Here is an 18673-nt window from a genome sequence, read left to right as displayed (position 1 = left end):
TCAGATCTTACATACTCACCTCTAAGTAATCTCATTTACTACAGTGTACCTGGAAAAACACCCAGCTTATAGGACAATTAAATGACTGTGCAGTGGGTCAGTATTGCTGTCGGGTGACACTGGAACAGTCACAGTTGGTTGGTTATTTACTAACAAAGTACAAATGTGCCGTAACCCATACTATCAAGACCTCTGCATTCACCGGAGGACATTTTCAAAGCTTACCCACCGTAAGCCCTTTTTTAGGCATACCTCTTATGTTGCTATTAATAGCAAGGTTCGGCGGAAATGTTCTTTCCGGCCCAGGACACCAAAAAGTGTAGTTACGGCTCTGGATCTAGGTCATACTAGCCTGCCCTCCCGATTTGGCCGGGAGCCTCCCAAAAATCGGGTGCCGCATCCGGCCCCCCTGCAGTTACCCTGTGAAACCCCCGCAGCGGGGGGGGGGGAGGGGGCGTTGACATGGTTCACGCTGAATCGTGTCATTTTGGCCCCGCCCTCTGCTTCACAATGCCTGTAATATCGGCATTGTGTAGCGGGGGCCGGGCAAAAATGACACGAATGTGTAGCCCCGTCCACAATTTACCATAATTTGTCCAACCGCGCCCCCTTGTGCCAGCCACGCCCTCCCTCCCACCGAATAGGCTGCTCCCTTCCGGAATGGGCAGCCAGAAAGTCGGCAACCATGATGTAGGTAGTGTCTTTATTACATGGGGCGCTTCTGTTTGGGAGGCTTTTTATCCCATTGCTTGGAATGCAGGTGGAAAGCTGCTGCTTCTCTTCAGGTGAAGAACAGGTCCTATTAAAAGTTAAAGTCAAGACATACAAGAGCATTAGCACTGAGCTAGTGCAAAGTTCAAATACCTTTGCAGAGTGGACATGGCCATACAGCATTCTCTACAGTAAGGAGTGCTCCTAAATATGTTCCACTTTATCTCATTCACATAACAGCGTGCTCAGCATTAAAAGTTATTTCTACTTGGCTAGGCACACCAGGGCACCTGCGACATACTTTCCCTTCCCTCCACCTAAATCCTCCCTTCAGATTGTGCAAACTTTGGTTCCTCCGCAGACCTCACCATTAAGCTCCGCAAACTCATTGCATTGGTGGCAAACTCAAAGCACTTGGGCAAATTAGGGCACACAGCCGGAGCTAAAGCTGGTCTATTTTTCTAATTTAAAGGCCCCATTTATCAAGGAGCAATAATGGTTGTGTCCTCCTTTGAGTATTTGACAAACAGCGGTAAACTAAGATTACTGCTGTTTGTCACTGTAGTGCTATATGTACATCATACTTACCTATTTTTGAAAAAACATTTCAGGGAGATGCTACACCTATGAGCGCGGTGGTAAAGTGGGCGTGTACTGTACATCTGAGAGGCGTGTCATAAAATTGACTTACATCCAAATGTAAATGGGCCCCAAAGCAGTTAGTAAGATCTACTTGTTGATGAAAACACACTGATACTTTTCAGAAAATACATGTAACCATAGGGATCATTGCGCCTTATAACAAATGCAAGCACTTGGGGCCTGATTCAGCAAGGAACGCACGGATGCAGACGCACGCAATTGGTTGATGGTTTTGCTCTGCGCATGCATTGCAGTGCGCGTGTGTGAACCAGCCAGTGTGATGCAGTATGCACACGCAGGGAGTCCGCAGCCCCAGGGACAAGTCATTGACAGAAAGTGCCGTTTGTGGGTGGTGATGGGGGAGTGGTCGGGGCAAACGCAGGCGTGCCTGTGCATTTGGACAGTGTTTCAGGGGCGTGCATAATTAAGCCTTTGCGGCGGCAGACGCAGCCTGAGGTCTAATTGCACGCAGGAAGTCTCGCTATGTCTGCGGGAGGGTCAGGTCAACCACCATTGTGCGTATGGGTCCGATGGTTCTTGATGTTACCGAAGTTTCTGCTGTCTTGCCAGGTATAGAGGACGCTAGTAAATGGAAGTGGGTGGTATTATGTAGTGCTGGGCGTCTGCTTATTCTGCTGCGATTGCCGTGCGTATCATTCATTAGCATATTCTCGCAGCGGCCGGGTGCATGCGTCTGCATCCATGCGTTCCTTGCTAAATCAGGCCCTTAATACTACTGATCCCATTTGAATGTATATATCTCTGTGGTTTTATATACAGCTACATAATTGGGGTAAGGTGCAATCAGGGAGATTGCTAGACTCTTCAGGGAGTCAGGGAGATTGCTACTATATCAGTGGGACAATGAGGGAGAGTTGGTATGTATGATGTAGCTGGTGAGAGATCGGTCCTTGTTGCCGATAATGGGGACCCATAAAGCAGCCTTTCCGGCTTCAGCGAAGCTTTCCAGGCATTGCCAAGTCCCCACCATGTGATAGTGTCATGTTCAGACTGACCGTCCCATATGCGCATGACACAACAGCCCGTCGTTGCCAGCAACAGTGCAGAGGACACCGTCTGAGGAGGGGGACGTCGCTGGACAGGTAAGTAAATGTTAAATACCAGTGGTATATTCATTATTATCAATGCAATACTAAACGCTGGTAAGTAGTAGTGTTGTTAAATGGGGCAAAAAGATCCTTTAATATAAAGTGCTGATTATTGGCAGTAGGCTGTTCAGCGAAAAGGGATTCCCAGTATATAAAATAAATGGTGTAGGACTTTAGATTTTTGTCCTCATTTGTGCTTCTACTGTATCTTAAATCTGATTTCTTTATATAAAACATTTAGCTGCCTACTTGGGTTTCTCACGACTAGAGGGGAGTAACAGCTGCTTTTGTGCCTCACTTGCATAAAATAGAGCCGACTGTTGTGCTTTTCACACAGTCCTCGCTATCGCACACAGGCCCCAAGCATTACGCTGCTATTAACACGCGGAATGGGCTGCGCATAATTGCTTTGTTGCCGTAGACAAGTTCTTAGGGCTGCTTAGATGTTGTAGACAAAATGAAACAGCAGGAAGAACAAGTTCCGCTGGATGGTCCTAAGACGAATCTGTGAGGGCGGTGACATTGCACTGACCCTTCGTAAAACTCTATTTTAGCTGTGTGTTATCTAATCATTTCTTAGCGTGCCAACTTTCTCTGCACAGCTAAAATACCCAGGACAGAGGCAACATGATAGAGCAAGCCATAGGGAAGTCCCGGGTATGTCTCTTACTTACCACGTAACTGTCGGTGTACAGGCAGCGTTTCATGTTCACTAGTAAAATGTATTTGAAACACTTGCAAGGAGGAGGGTATTTAAGTATGATGCACATGTGGTGCTATTAATAATAATGTATGAACTCCTTTAGAATAGTAAGTTACAAATGTAATGTTTGTTTTAAAAATGGGCGTATTATGGGCCTGATTCAGACCCGCTCGCAAGCGGGTCGATGGTGGCCCAGTGCATGAGCCCCGGAGCGAGCGCAAAAAGCACTCGCTCCGTGGCTCACTACATAAGGGGCGGCTGTCGATGTTGATCGACAACTCGCCCCGTTTTGTAGGCATGGCCGGGGGGGTGGCTTCACAAACGGAGCCGTTCCCAAGCGAACGGCTGCCGTTTGTGGGCGGCCCCACTGACATCACCAGATGGGTCTCGTCGCAAACCCGATGGTTTGACCATCGCGACCATCATCCTGGCCACTCGCAATAGCTGTGGGTGGTCACCCACAGCTATTGCGAACCCAGCAACCGCCCTGATTCAGAGCGAGCGCCTCTGAATCAGGCCCTATAAACGGACATAGGAAGTTTAGGCACATGCACTATTTTTTTATTTTTTTTTAGTTTGCTACTTTCTGTACCTGGTTTAGATCAAATGAAGCCGATCTAGGAATAGTGACATTTGCATATTTTTCCTTCTGTTTGCTTGGGATGTAGTCGACATCCCAGCGGTCGGAATCCCGGCTGAGGACATCCTGAAGGTAAGTATTAGGGTTAGAGTTAGGCACTAGGGGAAGGGTTAGGCTGTGGGAGAGGAGGGTTAGGCTGTGGGAAGGGGGATGGTTAGTAATACTTAGGCTGCGGGAGGGGAGGGTTAGGGTTAGGCTGTGGGAAATGTAGGTTAGGGGGAGAGTACTTAGAGCCGTATTCAATTTGAGCCAAGCCGCGATACTTTTTCGCGTCCCGGACTTTTCGCCTGTTTTGTAGACAGAAAAGTATTGTGTGCGTGCCCGCTTTACCCCGTATTCAATTTGAAAGTACGCGAAAACGGGACCCGGCGGAACTTGAACAGGCGGAAAGTACTGTCAGATTTGGGGAAAGCAGCCTGACACCCCCCAAAAGATGCTCTGACATGGGCGTTCACTATGGTACCCCCCGATTTGGCTTGCTGAAGGTATTTGGTGTTTTTAAACGGGCTCAATAGCTGCTAAATAGCGTTTTTCTATAGGAATAGGATTCAGGAGTATTTTTTCCAGAAAATAAGTTATCCCAGCAAATTTGGGGTACTTGAAATTGGGGGTCAGCATATTTAAAAGTTGCTAAAGTTAAGTTGAAAAAAATCGTCAAAAATACACCTGCCACAAGCCCCTGCAATCAAAAAAACACTTTGTCCCCCAACATTTTTTTTTTCGGCCCCAAATTCAAAGTGATTTTTTTGGGGTGTTCTTAAGTGTTTTTAAAAATTTTATAACACAGTTTACCTTTGGGGGACTGTTTGAAGGCTGCACGGGGGTTCCCGCAACGTTGCACCCCAAAACTCCAATTCTGTACTTTTTTCCGCCTGCTATTCATAGGCGAAACTTTTCCGCCTATTACACTGCATTGACTTTCCGCCTAGGCGGAAAGTCTTTCAAATTGAATACGAAGTAGAACCCAAACAGGCGAAAATGACGTCATCGGCGAAAAGTTTTCACCGAAAACTGCGTTTCGCTTCAAATTGAATATGGCCCTTAGGCTGCAGGAGGGGACGGTTAGGGTTAGACTGCAGGAAAGGTAGGTTAGGGGGAGGGTTAGGATACTTACGAAATTCTATCGGGATTCTGACTGTCGGGTTGCCGCTGTTGGTATTCTGAGTGTCGGGATGCCGCTGTTGGTATTCTGACCGCCAGGATCTTTTACACAACCCGTTTGCTTATTCTTGCATCACTTCCTATGCCTGATTATTCATTACAATGATCCCCATACCAATTCATTGTAACAGATACTCAGATTTCTGTTCTTCTATAAAACCCAAACAATGCTAGTGGGAACATATAAAATTATTTATACAATATTTATTAATACATATACCATTTTCCTCCTTTATGTTTCGGCATTGTCCCCAGAGACGTCTCTTTTCGAATGTAACGCTCATTATATATACATTTGTAACCAAAACTTGCCATCTTTTGCTTGTGCGTAACCCTTTGGGGAACTCTGTAAGTCATACTACAGTACCTTACTTTGCAAAGTAACATTTAGCAAAGAAATTCTGCATGGACAGAGCATTTATTACCATGCAGCCCTCCAGTTGCTGTGGAACTGCAAATCCCAGCATGCCCTGCCACAATCTTAGCATGCCTTAGTAGCAAATCTGTGGCAAGGCATGCTGTGACTTGTAGTTCCACAGCAGCTGGAGAGTATCCCTGTTTTATTGTGTGTTAGAATAGGGCTGCTCCAAATGGAGGCCTGAGGGGTTGATGTGATCTCCATCTTACGTGACAGAAATATATCATTTTTTTTTATATTGTTTGACGCAAGTCCCTTATTTGTTATAATTTCAGTCCATTCGTTCAGTATGTGTTAGTACAAGCAATATACTTTATTATAGGTATTGTGATGGGGGTAGTCATGCAAAATGTCTCCTGCCGTCTTTTTTTTTTTTTTTCTACGCTATTGCCCATAGAATATTGCCCTCAAGTTAGAAAAATGGTTGATACTTGCTAAACTAATGATTAAGCTTAAACTAGTGTTAGACAAAATAACACAGTATTCAGGAGCCAGTCTCTAAGAGGTATATTTATTAAAGTGCTGGTTTTTAGACGTGGAGCTGTTGCCTATAGCAACCAATCATATTCTAGCTATTATCTTCTAGAACAGGGGTCAGGGAACTTTTTTACCTTTTACCCAAAATATATTTAGATACGCCGACTTTATCCCCTTGATTTTAAAGGAAGGAAATCATAAAGTAGTGCCCCCATAGTTATGCCCCTGTAGTAGTGTCCCCATAGTTATGCCCCTGTAGTAGTGCCCCCATAAAATGCCCCTGTAGTAGAATTCCCCCCATTTTTATGCCCCTGTAGTGCCACTTGTACAAAAAAAACCCCACTTACCTTAATCCCAGCTCCTGCATCTGCCGCCGTCCTGTCCGCCCGCCTGCTCCTCGGAACTATGGGAGAGACATCATGACGTCTCTCCCATAGTGCGCATGGAGAGAGGCGAAAGCTGGAGTTCAGGAGAGAACTCCAGCTTCCGGCTAACGCGGCGCTGCAGGGAAGGAACCGGGTGCCCGCTGGTAACAACATCTCAGCAGGCATCCGGCTTAGAGCCTCCCTGCGGCACAGCCGGGCATGCATATGAATCATTCTTTATTATAGAATGATTCATATGCATGCCCGGCTGTCTGTCCATTACCCCCAGGAATTTCAGTTTTACCCAATGTGGGGTAATTTACCCCTGTTCCCTGAACACTGTTCTAGAAGGTGCTAGATAAATGTTAGGTAGAATCTGAATGTTGGTTGCTATTGGCAACATCTCCACTTCTAAAAACCCGCACTTTAGCTGTACTAAGCTCTGATAAACTACCAACCAATTTATCACTTTCCACTCTCCAATCAGCTCCTGTCATTTTTTCAAACACATGACAGTTAGGAGCTGAGTGGCTGGTGGTTTATCACTTTCCAGAGCTTAGTACATCTCTCCCTATGTCTTATAAGGAGGCAGGCAATATATGTACACATAGACATGCTTCAAATTCTACAGGACAGAAGTACATTTTTTAAGTACACTGGCAGCTTCTGAGATTTGTTCAGCCCTATACTAATTTTACAATTCTTCGTTTTCTGAGGCACAAAGACAACACATGGCCCTCCAGCTGTTGTGACTCTCCATCTGTTGCCGAGGTTCAAGCCCAGATTGATCTACCAGTAGCCACATCTCATTGTACTGGAAGCATGGCTAGCCAGAGTGGAGCAGCTTCCCAGAGATAACAAAAAAACCAGCACCTTCCCCAACCCCCTTTTTTAATTTTTCCTAGGCGCAATTGCCCTCAGGCATTCAACATAAGCAAAATTATATGTAAAGGGTGCATTTTTCCTCTTACACTATACAAGTTTACCTAAAGTACATTGAAATGATGACATCAGCACTTCTCATTTGTCCAGATATTATTTGGAAAGAGTTTGTAGACTTATCTCACCATATCCCCTATACTGTATCCTCAGTACTTATGTCTATTAATAAAACTTGGTAAGGAATTCATTTTAAAACCAGCCTTTTGAACCAGTTTCAAGATGTAGCCAAATCCTAAGAGGTTTTAGCCACATTTAGCCAACGGAGTGTAATTGTGGAGAAAAACGACAAACAAGTTACTGCTTGCAGTAGCTGAAGTATCCAGCAGCTTTAAATAAATTTGGCATAAGTTTAATTTGCAAACAAGGGTTTTGTTCCTCTACGAATACTTTTTCAGGCAGTTAATAGTGGCCGTGACAAGAGTGAGAGGCTGTGTGGCCCAATAGTAAAACCAAAGCAAGGACACAGCCACACCTCCTTCAAGGGGGAACGTGGTCACAGCGTGTTAGGGATGTGTTCACATCAAATTGTGACGGGAGGCATGGACATTGCTTTATTTACTGTCCATTCTAACCATATTATAAGTCACTAAGGAATTGTGTGACCATAGACCATGTGTTTTTACAGGAAGCACAGACCTCCAAAAGGGACTTCTATTATACATAATAATTTACATTAGGAAGATAGCATTTACCAATGAACATTGAATGTGATGACCTCCCCGTTCACCGATTATTTAGTGATGATATCAGAACTCACCATTTTATACTGATATTATTTACAGGAGTTTATACATATTGGCATTATGTATGCTCTGAAAGACTTTAGGTTGTCTGACAATGTACTAAACTAGATAACAGGTTATATTCCAATATTAAAAGCCATATTAGGGTCTACAAAATTCCATTCAGAATTGTTGAATGGGCTTATTCACAAGACATTCGATACACATAGGAACAATGCTTCCCCTCTGGCTAATAGGGTCACACGGGTGCTTTGTGCGCCCAAGTGTTTTTTTTTTTTTTTTTTTTCTTATCAACTCAAAACTTTATCCCTTCTATTTGTCTGCACAGAACAGACAGTGAAAGCATTGCGTTCCTGTCACAGAAGCATGGGTATATGCTTTTACCAATGCTGCAGGAAGTTTATAGTGAGCATCATTGCTCTAGTGATAGGACCCCGGTATAAACGACTTCAAAATATACCATCAAATTATGTCTAAACTACATGTACTAAGTGCCCATGTGACAATGGCTTCGTGCTTAACACTAGTTTAAAATATATTTGGTTTCAACAAGCTCCTGAAAGGGGGGGGGAGAGGGAGAGAGGGAGAGAGATTTGTTGGTCCTTTAAACCAATTAATACAGGATATATTTGACCCCATACTCTTGGATAATAAGTCGGGAACAGATACACTTACAGGCGTACACACTGTTAGATCTGGCTGGTCCACCAAATAACCAGATACCAGGGATATATCTGGCCACAAATAACCTGACACACTTTTGAATGGTTAAAGATGTCTTCCCAGCACCTATCATGATTTTTGAGCCCCACTTCTTCTTGTGATATACAAACTCAGTACTTGACGCATTTATGAGATTTTCATCCTGTCCATTCACACACCTCATCTTTGTGGACTGGGCTTAATTGCACAGGATAGTCATGCAGTTGGTTTGTGCACTTTAGGATGTAGGCTTAATTTGGTTGCAGTCAGACAAACTGGCCATCATTTTGTATGGACAATTACGATCATGAAGTTGTTTTTTTTCCCCCAGGTGACAGCTACCTAAATCCACCTGTTGATTATTACTGGTTTATTCCCAAATACCTCATGAGGATACCAATCCTGCAGAGTTAATGGTAACAGATAATTACTGGATGATCCCGAGTTGTCTCTGAGCACGAGCCTAGTGTTCATTCTAGCACCCTGCACCTGTCACAACCCATGCAGTTCCTCTTTCCTGCCTGGGGTGTCGCTGTCTGCCCAGAGACCTCTAGCAGACTCAGCTAATGTAACAAACTGTTGACATGCAGACAGAGTGTGCTAGAAGCACCAGAGCAGAGAGTGACACCCCAGGCAGGAAAGAGGAACTGCATGGGACGTGACAGGGGCTAGATTGAACACTACGAGCTGTAATAGGACGCTGAACCATAAAGCCACTAGGGAGCTACATGTCACCAATGCACAATAAACACTCCCCCATTATAAATTACCTCACCCCCAAAATACAACTCTTTAGATTAGGGGTGGACAGTAAGTGTCCCTTCAGCTGTTCAAGAACTACACATCCCAGCGTGCTTTGCCAAAGTTTTGCAATTTGGCCATGCTAAAAACTGTTGCAAGGCATGCTGGGAATTGTATTTCAGCAGCAGCTGGAGGGATACTTATTGCTCACCCCTGTTTTAGATCTTAAAAAAATTTCCTTTGTAAGCTATCACTAAATAGTCTGCTTACCAGCCTGCTACTTTAATCATTACTAATCTAGAACTACAGCGTAAAACTTCTGAACTCATAGTTTGGCTGTGAAGACGGCAGCTGCTGCCATATCCAGATGTGGAATGAGATTAGGACAATGGTAAACAAGTTGTTTTTGCTTTTTCAAGCCGTTAAAGTTGACCTGTTGCCTACACTTGATGAAGCTAGCTAGTTTACGGGGTGACCTAATATTCAACCTATTAATCTGCAGAGTGTTGGAGACATTAGAGAGGCACGAGACACTTTGCATTGCCCTTTCCTGGTTGTGGATGCAGAAAAAAAAATATCTTGTTGTGGGTAATAATGTGCACTTTTGTTTTTGTTGTATCACAAGGTTATATCAGAAAAACATAGAATGGGTTGTTGCAGTGCACACACACAACGGGTTCTGTTGTTAGTAATTACTTCAGTCCATGTCTTAATAATGGCAGTGGACAGTGTCTTTTGTCTACAGATAAGCCTTCATTCCTCCTGGCATCAAATCAAGTGCCTCGATTAAAAGAAAATTATTAGTTCCATTAGAAAATGAGTATTGAGTAGGTTTAAAATGAGTGCGCTTTGTTGTATTTCAGTAAACATCTGGTTTTCTGAACATACAAAAATATCCACCGTTTTTAAACACAAAGTAATTCAAAGAGACGTGTTTAGATAAATGTAATTTCTAACAGATTTAGACTTTATTTTTGCCGAAAAAAATAAAATAAAATTATAAAGACATCAATCCTATCCACGATTGTCAGTTTTACACACACTTAAAGTTGTACAAAATTAAAACACCACACAAACTAAAAGAGAATAAAGAATTACAAATGAAAGAAAAAAAAAAAAAAAACATTTTTTTCTGTAGAACAGCAAAATATTTTCTTATAAAATATATTCCAAGCCAACAGGTCTGTCTACATATTATATAGTATAAAACTTTATACAGAAATAATTACTGTTTTATTTTTTTTTCTGTTTTTTTTTCTTCCATATACATTTTGCCACCTCAAGAACTAGGAACTAATAATTTTCAGTGATTTCACAGCATTGGTGTGAATACATTTCACATCCAGTGTTAAAACCCAAGAGCAGCTCTACAGGTACAGATTAAAAAAAAATAATTACAGATTTATATACCCAAAACTGCGAATGTGCAATGTGTACAAATAAAAAAAATACTTTATAAAATATGCAAGTTCTTTTTTTTGTTTAGACCAAGATATCAGTGTTATTGACTTGAACAAAAATAAGTGCAAATGTCATTGCTCTCAACAAACAAACAAACAAAAAAAAAAAAACAACAACAAGGTATCTGGACATTGCACAAACAAACAATGACATTTTTACCATACTCAAATTATTGTAGTTCTGTCCATGCTCATCAGGCAAGTTAAGTGGATGTAAACTCTCTCTGTTGTTTGTCGTCTAACATTAATTCACCATGTTTTATTAAAGTTTACACAAAATTAAATATTTTAGAGACAAAATCAAAAATACAATAAGAAAAAAAAAAATACAGCAATTTCTCCCCTTTTAGGGATGATCACTTTAAAGGGTTGAAAGAAACACAATGCTAAAATAAAATCTCTAATTATAAATCATTTCACTTCAAATAAAAACTAATAAATACTATATCAAGTACCATCAGGAAAAAAATAACTTAATTTTAGTAGTTGTCAGTGCTATTTCCAATCACAGCAAAAATAATATAGCTAACCAGTAAATAAAACTATTGTACCTTGGTGCACACTACCAAACAATGATGTTCACACACATTACAAATTAACAAACAAAAATCAAATGTTTATAGTATCATACCTCCAATGTGAATGTAACAGCTGTAGAAGGAGAAAAAAAATAAAAAATAAAAAACAATAGTACAATGTGGTAAAGAGATTAGACTGTGCCGTTATATAAATATATTTTTTTCACATTACACGAAGGTTTGCGACTCAAATTTTGCAGCGAAGGACGTTTGTTTCTGCTTGTAGAATTACGTGTACTGTGTCATATAAATGCCTTCATCTTTTAAATGCCAAAAAAGGCCTTACTAACGCTGCACTACATGCAAACTTTTGGCACTTCACATTAAAAGCACCTGTGACATTAGTGTTTAAAAAGTAGTGTTTCCTAGGATTATGAGGCTTTTCTGATATATGTACCAACTCCAGTTCCTGCAGAATTGTCAATTGGAAATAATCTTATTATAGACTTATGTTAAAAACAGTACTATTGCCGCAGAAGTGCTGTGACTGACAGCAGCCAGCCAGACACTTGCTCTTTTTATTCTCTGTTGGATAAACAGACAAAACGTGATAAATGATTGGTTGCCCTACACCGTGTTATAATCACATTAATGTCATTTTAATTGCATATTTTAAGACTTTTCTAAGGATTCTTGGGAGTACGACAGAGACCGGATGTGTAGCTCTTTGAATACAATAGCTTAACTCAGTCCAGGAATATTTAAGACGTTTGTCATAACAGATCAGTTAAACATTGACAGCAGATTGCAAAATATAGCAGTTATCATGCAATAATGTCAGTTGATGTGTACAGTGTGGAAAGTTGTGCCTTGGGGGTGTTATATTTGATTTCTTAACTGTTAGTATTAAAATAATACTAAACTCTTCATCTGTGTCAGATGACTGGGGAGGGGGTTCTCTGTTCTAAGCCCTTAAATTGAGCCAAAATGAGACAATTCATCTGGCTTTCAAAATAAAAAGAAAAACGAAAAAAAAAAAAGAACACACACACACTTCTGCCTCACCAAATGAACAGATATTTTTTTGGGGGGTGAGAATCACGATAATAACACCAACATTTTCATTAACAGAACAATAGTCAATACTTGTGGCAACAGAACATTTAGTTAAATGTTCAATACCTTAATTCAGTAGATTCTGCACTTTCCTTTCCTAGATTATCAGCACAGGAAATGTCCTACCGGGTCCTGAATACTGTTGGTTGAAATGTTGATCAACAACTTTGGAGATCATACAAGGACGAATAAATTAGCACAGTAAAACTCTAAATTGATGAAAAGGGTGAGAGGAGCCAATTCTTGTATTTGCAATGAGCCAGTGGATAGGACAATGCACCCATTCGTAATTAACTCTCACAGATTTAGACATTAAATAGGTAGTTTTAAGAATGAGTGCATACAGGGGTGGGTTGTTTTTTTTTTGCATCTTATAGGTTATTAAGTCTAATATAACCTCATTTGGTAATAGGCTACACATTTCCCATTCTGATTTGCATATACTTCATATTAAATATTTAGAATATTTAACACTTGGAAAAATAAACTTATAAACAGGAAGTTACAATGAGGTTTTAGAGAAGTTCGGCATTAGACCTACTAAGGAGAACATTGTTTTTCACATTTTAACGTACTCTGGTTCCCTCACACTTTTCATGTGCAGTACATTGTCACGACAAGTGACTCTACGAATATATATTCAATAAGTATAAATTTTTTTAACTGCAGGAAAAGGAGAAAACAAGGGCTAGATGCACTCCTGCAACTTGATATGTGGTAAAAGTGCCATCATTGAGATTTATACAGAGCTCCACAGCGTCCAATGATCAAACTGAACATAATTTGTTACTAAACAACCAATGACTTTACTAGGCCACAATGGAACTTACGAATGTGTCTGTACAAGTCACCTGACTGGGTGAAACGTCTCTCACACCACTTGCACGCATGTGGCTTTTCCCTAGTGTGAACCACCGCGTGGCGGCTGAGATTGTGGGAATATTGGAAACTTTTCCCGCACTGGCCACAGGTGTAGGGTTTCTCGCCAGAATGCGTGCGTTCATGTCTTTTTAGCGTGTACATACAGGAGAAGGTTTTCCCGCATATAGTACAGGTGGGAACAGAGCCGTCCGGGGACATCTTGATCCGAGAACCGTCTCTGTCCCGGAAGTGAGAGCTGAGATGAAGTTGTAGAACGTGCGGACTTGGGAAAACTTTACTACACAGAGGACATATGCAAATTTGTCCCGGGGAAATAAGGACACCTGAAGTGGAAATATCTGGTGAATCCATGTCATCTTCACTCTCGTCCCTATCATGATACAAGTCATCTTCCCTAACGTGAGAATTTCCATTTCCTGCGAACATGTGTCCTAACCCTGTCATTAGGCTTTTGGCTGAATTCCCAACATGCTGACTCTTTGGACTCTTTGCTACACTGTCCTCCTGTTCTGACAGCAACTCTTGTTCATCCTTAACAAGTAGCACAGTGCCCTGCTGCTGGCTGTCGGAAGCCAGCTGTCCAAAGATGTAGGAGGGGTGTAAGGAATCTCTCCCAGACATTGGCTTGAAAGACAAATCCAGAGCACAATCGCCATCACTTAGAGGCTTTGCATGGTTAGCAGATCTCTGGGACAAAGGGCACGAAGAACTATTGACACTGGCCTTTGTTTTTCCAGCTGCTGTCTTACATGATAGAGCCTCAGTAGACACCGAATTGACACCTTTCAGATCAGGGGTCCAGCCAGGAAGCCCGCAGACCTTCTCTTTCCAGATAAGCTTCTCACATTCTGGAGAGGAGATTTTGTCTTTCATTTCTGCGCTGAAGACGTGCCCTCGATGGCCATCGGTATCCGAGAAGCCGTCCTCTTTCTCCAAGTCCGAGCCGTCATCGCCGTTTTTTTCCCCAGAATTCAGTTCTTTATCTTTAAGCTTGCCCTTGCAGACTTTTACAATGTCATACATGTGGAGATAGCTTGCGGCTGCCAGCACATCTTCAACTGGGAGGTTGTTGAATTCCAGCTTCCCCTCATACATGAATTGAAGCAGCAGACTGAATGCTGGGGCCGTGACGATGTCACTGTTCAGATGCACAATGTCCCTTTTGTCTAGCTGGTCCCTGTAGAAAAGATGGAAGTACATGCTGCAAGACGCCAATACAGCTCTGTGAGCTTGAAACTGAGCTTCTCCAACTAAAACAGTACAGTCACACAGGAAACCCTGGTGACGCTGCTGACTCAGACATTGCAGCAACTGGCGGCTATGGTCTGGAAACTCCATTCTTCCTTCATAACCTGTTCAAAACAGGAAAAACTTGAATGTTACAGTGAACTAAATCCTCTTAAGCAGCTGCAATAGACAGAGCTGGCTGGCAACGCATGGAACAAGCCAAACACATAATGTCCACTTCTCTATGGCATGTTGCATTTTTGAAACAAACCTTTCGTCTAACTGCACCTGCCAGGAACAGGAAAAACTTGATTTTAAATAAACAATGGCTTTCAGGAGGCAGTTTCCAAAGCTTTGTCTCTCCTGGTCGGTGCAGCAGATCTGAGGCAGTAAGTAGTTATGGTAACAGCTGCCTTTTAAACATAAGCCCTGGCAGCTCTTTAAAACTTAACATAACTTACACAGTATGTACTATTAGGAAGATTCTAGCAGACAAATGTGTACATGGCAAAGCAACAGGGGGTTTAGAACTCAAGCTGTGGTGTAAAGATATGAAACAAAAATCACAATAATAGCACAACTGGAATGATGTCATTTACACAAATAAAGTTTCAATGAAAAACAAAAACACTTCCATTAAACTAGATCTAACTTTTTTTTTTGCTATACAGTTATAAGACAAATACAGAAGTGCCCTGATGGTGACCTAGTGTCAGATTTGTACATATCTATTTTTTTGACACAGTCTTACCTTCCCCCCCTTTGCAACAATAGGATGTAACAGTTCTTGGGATATATTCCCCAGGGACCTCAGAGTGAGCCAGCTATCTTCTCTGCCATGACTTGTGGTAGTACAAGGTCTCCAGCAGACAGGCAGCGCAGGCAGTGTGTCCCGGTGTCAGTGTGAGGGGAGGAGGAGGCTGGGAGTGCTCGCTTTGCTAATTACACAGCAAGCTGGAAAGTCAGCTGCTCTGACTTCACTAGGATGGAAATGCTACCTCCAGCTGTGCTCCTCTTAATGCCATATGTTACTGCAAATCTAGCTACCAGCCAACCACGCCGCTCGCTGCCTTTTAAAGTTCCAACTTCCCCATTTATAGCCATCTATTACATGGGTGCAACTGCTGGTCGGACTGGGGAAGGACAGAAGTCTCATAACTGCACCAAGCCTGTCTTGCTCAGTGATACAGGTGCAGGACAGAGGTTAACAGAAGTGGGGTGGTCTGGGAACACTGGCCTATAAAAAACCAATTTTATTATTATCATCATCATCATCATCATCAAAAGGGGGCATTGATTGCTCTCATGCACAATACTGCAATTAACTGCTATAACCATTTGAGCTCTGCCTTGCAGTAAACTTAAGTAACATGGTTACATACAAACTTCTATGTGCTTACAGCAATACGTACTATGGCACACACTAACCATCTGCATAACTAAATAATTGGCTATACACATGGCGATAATAAGAGAGTTACACTCCCCCCCCCCCCCCCTTTTTTTTTCACGCCTGTCTGCCCTCCTTCACCTCCCCAGAGCTGGAAACCCCGGGACTATTTTGCAGGGGGCGCTCTCTCTGTGACCTTTGCAGCCAGTCCCCGGCCTGTAATTTCCAACTGCAGCAGGTTGCACGGAGTTTAAGGAAGTGCAGACAGACCTCATTGTATCCGCAAACACCCCCCTCACCACCCCCTGCCGCCTGCCTGCACCCTCTAGCTGCCAAGTCCTCCTTTCCCACGGGGCCTGTGTGAATCACCCCACTAAGAAAAGTTGTTGCTGTTTGTAAACATCTTTGATACAAAATCGGATGATAAATAAATAAACAAAATTAAACTGAGTTATTTGCTCTGTGGAACCTACATACCCGGGGATGGTGGGTCTATAAAAGTCAATGTAGAGCCCTTATGTCTGCAGAGGGTCCCCAGGGTGCTGGGCAGACATTAGTCCAGATGGGGACTGAAAACTTGTCTCATCCAGTTTAAATTAAAAAAAACACAAGACTCCCCCCTTCCCCCTTAATTCTATGTATAGAAGATGTTGGGTTACTTACAGGATGGTTTGGGGGTCCCAGGGGCTGGTGCGTGGTTTAAAGCCCAGAGTTTGTGGGGATCCTGCGGCTTCATGGAGGAGCTGCTGCCCCCAGATGTTCGCGCTGGTGTCACCTCCCCTCTCTCTGGCTGCTGCTGTGCTGTGCTGTGTTAGTGGCAGCCTAGCAGCGTTGCTGTGTTGTTGGAGCAGGTTGGTAAGAGGACACTCTCGCGATAGCCAGCCTCTTTTATTTCATTTTTTTTTTTTGCTCACACAATAGTTGCAATGCTCCAGGGCTGTCTCCCCCCCACCCCCTGCTCTGCTCCTGGGCTCAGGCTGGCTCTCCCTGCTGCTGCTGGTGCTGGTGGTCTCTCTGCGCAGCGCCTGGCACTGGGCACCCTCCCCACCCCAGCAGCCAGCAATGGGAAGTGTTACCACTGCTGCTGGGAACCAATGGGAGAGGCGACTGCTGCAGCTGTGCCCTTCTCAGATAAACAGGCTGCTCCTGTTATAATGCACACAGTGCTCAGCCAGCAAGGGCAGCTTGGCAGATTTTTTTTTTTTTTGCTAAGGGGGTGGGGTGATGGTCTGCACTAGCCCATATCACTCTGCCCCCCTCACACTTCTGCTATATTGGGATACTCAGGTGCAGAGAAAAACATCTACTGGTCTAGCTAGTGGTGCAAAAACAATATACATTGTGATCAAGTGGATGAACTCAGCTGCTGCAGCACCTCTTTTGCATGAAAAACTCACCTTCTACTTTTTGCATGATTTTTTTCTGTATCGGAGAGGCGGTCTGCATTCACAGATTAGTATGCAATCATGTTATTTATATCTTACACATATTATTCTGCATTGCTTTTACAGCAAGTAATTCAGGCATTCACATCAGTCCCTGTCCCAGTGGAGCTTACAATCTATATTCCCTATCACATTAACACATACACTAGGGTTCTTTTTTTTATCAGATGCTACTGAACCTACTTGTATGTTATGGATTGTGGGAGGAAACCCACTGAAACACAGGGAGAATATACAAACTCTACACAGATACAGACATGGTGGGAATCGAACCCAAGACTATCAATACCTGTTGAGGTTTATTGGGGTCTATTTAACAATAATCGTGATATTGGCTTGAATATTTTCATCCAATATCAACTCGATTATTAACAATTTTGACTTACTTGCACCGGTTATATAGCAAAAATCCTGTTTTCGTTGATCAGAAAAGACTGATCTCTTCTGTCTAGTGTTGCACATGCTCCGATTCCAGGTCTAGCATGCCCATCCTGATGCCCCGTCTCTGCACTGCGCAGGTAAGTATACTATCCCTAACCCCTCTACCCCCCCTTAGGGGTGCCTAACCCTAACCTCACCCCATAGTGCCTAACCCTAACCTCCCCCCGTTAGTGCCTAAATCTAACCCCCCCTCCCCACACCCTAAACCTAACCCACCTGGGGGGTGCCTAACCCTAACCTCCCCCCCCCTTCCCCTAGCCTAACCCTAACCTTCCCCAGGGGGGGTGCCTAACCCTAAATCTCCCCGGGGTTCCCTAAACCTAACCCCCCCCCATCCCCAGCTAAGTGGTCCGGCGTCCTGTCAGCGTTCCGGTGTCGGGATTAACATAGGCGTCGGTATTTCCACGCCTATGTTAAATCCCTTCCCGGGATTCCTGTGTCGGGATTGAGACCGTCGTCAATGCAGCCATCGGTCTCATAACTACGTCCCGAACAAACATGTATATAATCATATATGTATACACACACATACGTATATATAATATATACAGAAAACGTTAAGTGCTCTACAACGCGATGATGTAGAAGTCAGACATTAATGGAGAACATAATTATGTTACCGTCTTCGTTAAGCCTTTCCTATATAGCTGTGATACTTAAACATGCGGAAACTTTTGTTTTCCACATAATTGAAGTGACAGTTTGGTTTGCTAAATAGGCCCCATTGTCTCCGCAGTGGTGTGGTTTGACCAGAGCGAATATTGAAACAATAAAAGGTTAGTAAATGATCTAGTGCAGAACCCATGAGTGTGAGCAGCCTTTAATCATTCATTTGCATTT

General features: G+C 42.9%; 1 protein-coding gene across 2 annotated transcripts; it reads right to left on the bottom strand.

Moving 5' to 3' along the window:
- Window positions 1-10336: 10336 nt before the first annotated feature.
- On the bottom strand, window positions 10337-17048 carry ZBTB42 (zinc finger and BTB domain containing 42). 2 transcript variants are annotated; one of them, XM_088473748.1, is made up of 2 exons: window positions 16611-17048; window positions 10337-14682 (listed from the first exon to the last, which is right to left on the bottom strand). In XM_088473748.1, the coding sequence occupies exons 1-2, from the start codon at window positions 16681-16683 to the stop codon at window positions 13238-13240; spliced, it is 1518 nt and encodes a 505-aa protein (XP_088329874.1). In that variant the 5' UTR covers window positions 16684-17048; the 3' UTR covers window positions 10337-13237. The 2 variants fall into 2 exon arrangements, with proteins under 2 accessions (XP_088329874.1, XP_088329875.1); XM_088473749.1 differs by lacking the exon at window positions 16611-17048 and adding an exon at window positions 15309-15439.
- Window positions 17049-18673: the final 1625 nt, after the last annotated feature.

This window comes from Taudactylus pleione, unplaced genomic scaffold (genome assembly GCF_031769625.1).
Source record: "Taudactylus pleione unplaced genomic scaffold, aTauple2 ptg000139l, whole genome shotgun sequence".
Lineage (NCBI taxonomy): Eukaryota > Metazoa > Chordata > Amphibia > Anura > Myobatrachidae > Taudactylus > Taudactylus pleione.
The sequence above is the reverse complement of the archived record's forward strand: the minus strand, read 5'-3'. Positions and strand labels throughout refer to the sequence as shown.

Bases quoted from the DNA above. Each gene is read 5' to 3' on its own strand.
- ZBTB42 (XM_088473748.1), bottom strand. From the start codon at position 16,683: ATGAAGCCGCAGGATCCCCACAAACTCTGGGCTTTAAACCACGCACCA. The intron at 14,683-16,610 runs GTAAGTAACCCA...TGTTTTGAACAG, and splicing joins TGGGACCCCCAAACCATCCT to GTTATGAAGGAAGAATGGAG.